The sequence below is a fragment of the Aplysia californica genome, unplaced genomic scaffold (assembly GCF_000002075.1).
Source record: "Aplysia californica isolate F4 #8 unplaced genomic scaffold, AplCal3.0 scaffold01075, whole genome shotgun sequence".
NCBI classification, from domain to species: Eukaryota; Metazoa; Mollusca; class Gastropoda; order Aplysiida; family Aplysiidae; genus Aplysia; species Aplysia californica.
The window spans coordinates 199,868-203,935 of NW_004798345.1; the positions used below are offsets into that span (position 1 = coordinate 199,868).

The window sequence follows — 4,068 nt, forward strand, 5'->3', positions numbered from 1 at the left end:
TATTATTATAGTATCGTCATTATCATTATTATCATTGATTCAGGAATGTGACCATGGGAGGGAAAAAGTTGTTACTCATCTCCGAGTGTGCCAAACATTTCTAAAACCCTTCAACTAAATACTTTAGGGCAGTCTTTCCACAAGAGAAAGAAAAAGAAATTACCAAGAAGGCCATTTTTTCAAAGTACAAATAACATTTTCATTCGGGCTTACAGGGCATATTATGATGTTAATTTTTACACAGTGCCTTTCCAAATGTGAATGAGCTTTTAGAGTTGACCAGTAATAAAGGTGAAATTTGAATATGTTCTATAAAAACCCAAGTGCCTTTCTAAACACCACTGACCATGCTTTTAGTTTATGTTCTATAGATCTTTTCTGTTCATGCAGTGCTATACAAAGTGGATGGGTATCATAAATGATGTATGTGTATGTGTGTTTGTATATGTGAGTGTATGTGTGTGTCTGTGTGTGTGAGTGTGTTTGCGTGTGTGAGTGTATGTGTTTGTCTGTGTGTGTGAGTGTGTTTGCGTGTGTGAGTGTGTTTGTGTGTGTGAGTGTATTTGTGCAGTTTTTTGTGGGAGGGGGAGAGAAAGAGAAAGAGAGAGAGAGAGAGAGAGAGAGAGAGAGAGAAAGAGAGAGAAGGAGCGAGGGAGCGAGAAAGAGAGAGGAAGAGAGAGGGGGGAAAGAAATGACTGCTATTAGAACCATAAGGTGTTAGTGTTCTTCGTATACTGGACTGTCCCCGTGGTTTTATGCACCCCGCATAATTTAGCAAAATTTGATCAGTATTTGCATAATTTCCGATTATTTTCCTTTACCATTCTTTGTTAAAATTACCAGAATTGCATAATTTCACATTATTGAGCTCAGTTCGCATAATTTCAGAATTTTTCTTGCATAAAACGACGGGGACAGACTGGAAATGCGTTACATGAGTAACATTTTATTCCTCTTCTTCTTCTCCTTATTCTAAGACAAGAGAGCAGGCAACAACTCACTGTGGTCCCGGCTCCACTGCTGACAGCAACGCTGATGTCTACCTCATCGTCCACGCTGTGAGCGTCCGGCGTCCGGTCGTAGGGCGTGTTGGCCCCACTGCTCTCAGCACTGGCCTCGGGGCCTGAGCTACTACATATGCCGTGCAGGTCTGTGGGCAGATTGGCCGGGTCTCGGCCCGGTAGGCAGTTGTCCACGGGGGTCCGTCGGAACGACGTTGTGATTGTGTCCTGGGTCGCCAGCTCGTCTTGCCTCTTTTTCAGGTTGGTGTTCTGAGAGAAGGAACAAATAAATTACACTTTATTGATCCCGACATAAAAATATAATTAAACCCACAAATATGTTTTAGTAAGCGTTTTACGGCACTTGCAACACAATAAGCTAATATATGTGTGCAGACAAATATACATACAAAGACAACTAAATAAACAATATTACACCAATACATAACAGTTTCATAAAACATGCCATTGCTGGTCGCCACTGTGCAATGTTTTGTTTTGTTTTTTGTTGCTGTTTTTTTTTATAGCTAGGGACATTATGTCTTACTCAAGGACATACCCAAGTGACCACCCACTTAAACTCCTCTCACTGGACACCTGCTTGACATTATTTTTGAGTTAGGACTTACTGGTCATTTGGCCACTGGAGCCCCCAGAAAAAGAAGGGAAGAGAGACAGACAGAAAAAAATGCATTCTTTGAACTGGACTAAAAGCGTGTACTGTCGAGTGTGGTAATAGAGGCACATCATGATTATAACCACATAGACAATGTTATCTTCCAGAAGTTTTGGTCAATTGTCGATTAATAATAACTGTAACAACAACAACAATAATAATAATAATAGTAATAATAATAATAATATTAATAGTAATATCAATAACAACAACAATAATAATAGAAATAACATTTATCATTCCTAATAATTTCAACAATCATAATTTTAGTAACACCATCATTATCAATAACAGTTTATTAAAATAAAAACAGTACAATAGTCATGGTATACGATCCAAGTTCTTGGAAGAAGAAAACTAAACAGAACGACAGAAGGTGGGACCTCACGCTAAGACTACAGTAATAGTCTGACTTTAAAAAGCTGTAGAAAGATGTGCACCAACTGTAACAACAGCCTTATTAATAAGACTTTATTATGGCACTGCTCAGTGGTGACGAGGCTTGTATAGTGTCTATGAACACCACAGAACACCAATACTATTGTATTGGTCTTCTGTGATGTACACCAACATGTATTTTTACAAGTGCTGTGCCATTTTGAGAGGAAAAAAAACTCTGCTGAAGCTTCAAAGCGTGAGATCACTATTCCTGCTATTTATATACAGTGTGCGAATAGTTTTTCTTCTTTTTTTTCTTATACATTTGCATGTCTGTCGGTAGCTATCACTATTCAATATTCACCATTCACAGCACTTCTCATCCAGTAGGGCTGGGCAATAAGTCGCTTTGGCAAAATCCGGATTATATGTTAATTCACCTCTTCGGCAAATAATATGTTTTGAACTGCTTCGGTAAATGGGTATTGGTATCACTTCAACAATTGGGAGCACCCACTTCGGCAAACGGGTCAGGAAAGAGAGTTAAGAGTCTGAATTCGGTTAATGTTTCATTGAGAATTATCCGATTAACGGATAGTTTATCTGGATTTTGCCCACCTCTATCATCCAGTGATTTTGAGCCAAGTGTACGCCTACCTCTACACTTGCCGAGGCTGCAGTTTGCGCAGCGCAGTGGTGATAAAACATTGTTCATTGTTCGAAAAAAGAGGCGACAATGACAGGAGAGGAGGGGAGAGGAGGGGGATAATAAAAAGAGGTGAGCACGAGGTCAGCTCCCCACCCAATGAGCCAGCCTAAGGGAGACCCTGCGTGGGTGATGGCCGGCTCATGTGTTTGTTTTTATTCAAAACACGACAGTCAGTCCCCTGGCCTTAACTAAGCATGAAATGCCACTATTTGATGACATCACATCACAACACTCTTACGCTTCCAATGTCCAATTGTGCAAGAGGAGATAAGCATGCCTATGTTACCCTACAAAAAGGGTGAATGACGAATAGTGAAATTGAAAGGGCACAGCTGTAGTCATTACCATCCCTATACAGCCATTGAACATTTCCCATCAGGACAATAAAGCATTATCCAATTGTATAATAATAACATAAAAAGAACAAAAAGTATTACCATAATCCTCAGACTACTTTCACTATAACTACTACTACTACCACCACTCTTCGTACTACTTCAGCTTATGAACAAACAAGGTCATACATAGAGACAAAGCCTGCCCTGTAAGCTCAGCTGGTATCGTGCTGAACTATGGATCAGATGGACCTGGTTCGAATCCCTGCCTGGGCGTTCAGGTAATTTATCGTGCTTTCAAGGCTCCCAACCCATTTGCTTCCGTCTTAACGGAGAGGTGCGTTAAATTTGGAGGTCCCGCCTGTTAAATAACGTACTGGCGTTGATAGTGGTTTTAAACCAATACACTAACTTTACAGAAAACATAAAAAGAAATCTTTTGAGAGACTGACCTCTCTGCGGTTGTTGATGAGTCGCATGGACCTCTCTATGATGTAGAAGAGGTAGATGCCACCCATGACAGTGGAGGCCTTCCATAAATAGCTTCTGTCGTCATCGTGAACTAATGCAAAAGCCTAGGGGAACACAGAAACACACAACATTAGAAGTGCTGCACAGCAGTAAATTACAGTGATCAGTACATTAATTCTTTCACAGTCTGCCAGGCCGTGACGGTCTCAAGTTAGGCAGAGGACGGACTAAAGGCCATATTTCATAAAATTAATTTTTAGATTGTTAGAAATAAAAACGCATCAATGTAAAAATATCTGGTAATATTTTGCATGGGGAAGGGGAATATAGTGGAGCAGCAGAGAGCACGGTAGTCAAACGGTAATGAAATTGGGACAGGTAAGAAGAATGGCCTACCTGAGGCATGTTCAATCCGTTAGATATTTCGCAAAGAACAGTCTAGGGCAATAGGTATATCGAAAAGAAGTAGAAGAACAGATGACATCAGATTCAACTCCC

At 40.2% G+C, this 4,068-nt stretch overlaps 1 protein-coding gene across 2 annotated transcripts in view; it reads right to left on the bottom strand.

Moving 5' to 3' along the window:
- Positions 1 to 4,068, bottom strand: part of LOC101861780 (metal cation symporter ZIP8) — a 49,583-nt gene that overhangs the window by 14,212 nt on the left and 31,303 nt on the right. For both annotated transcript variants that reach the window (XM_005111547.3, XM_035973244.1), the window contains exons 5-6: positions 3,552 to 3,674; positions 1,002 to 1,271 (exon numbers count right to left, since the gene is read on the bottom strand). In XM_005111547.3, coding sequence (XP_005111604.1) covers positions 1,002 to 1,271; positions 3,552 to 3,674 — 393 coding nt within the window. The remainder of the gene's footprint in view (positions 1 to 1,001; positions 1,272 to 3,551; positions 3,675 to 4,068) is intronic.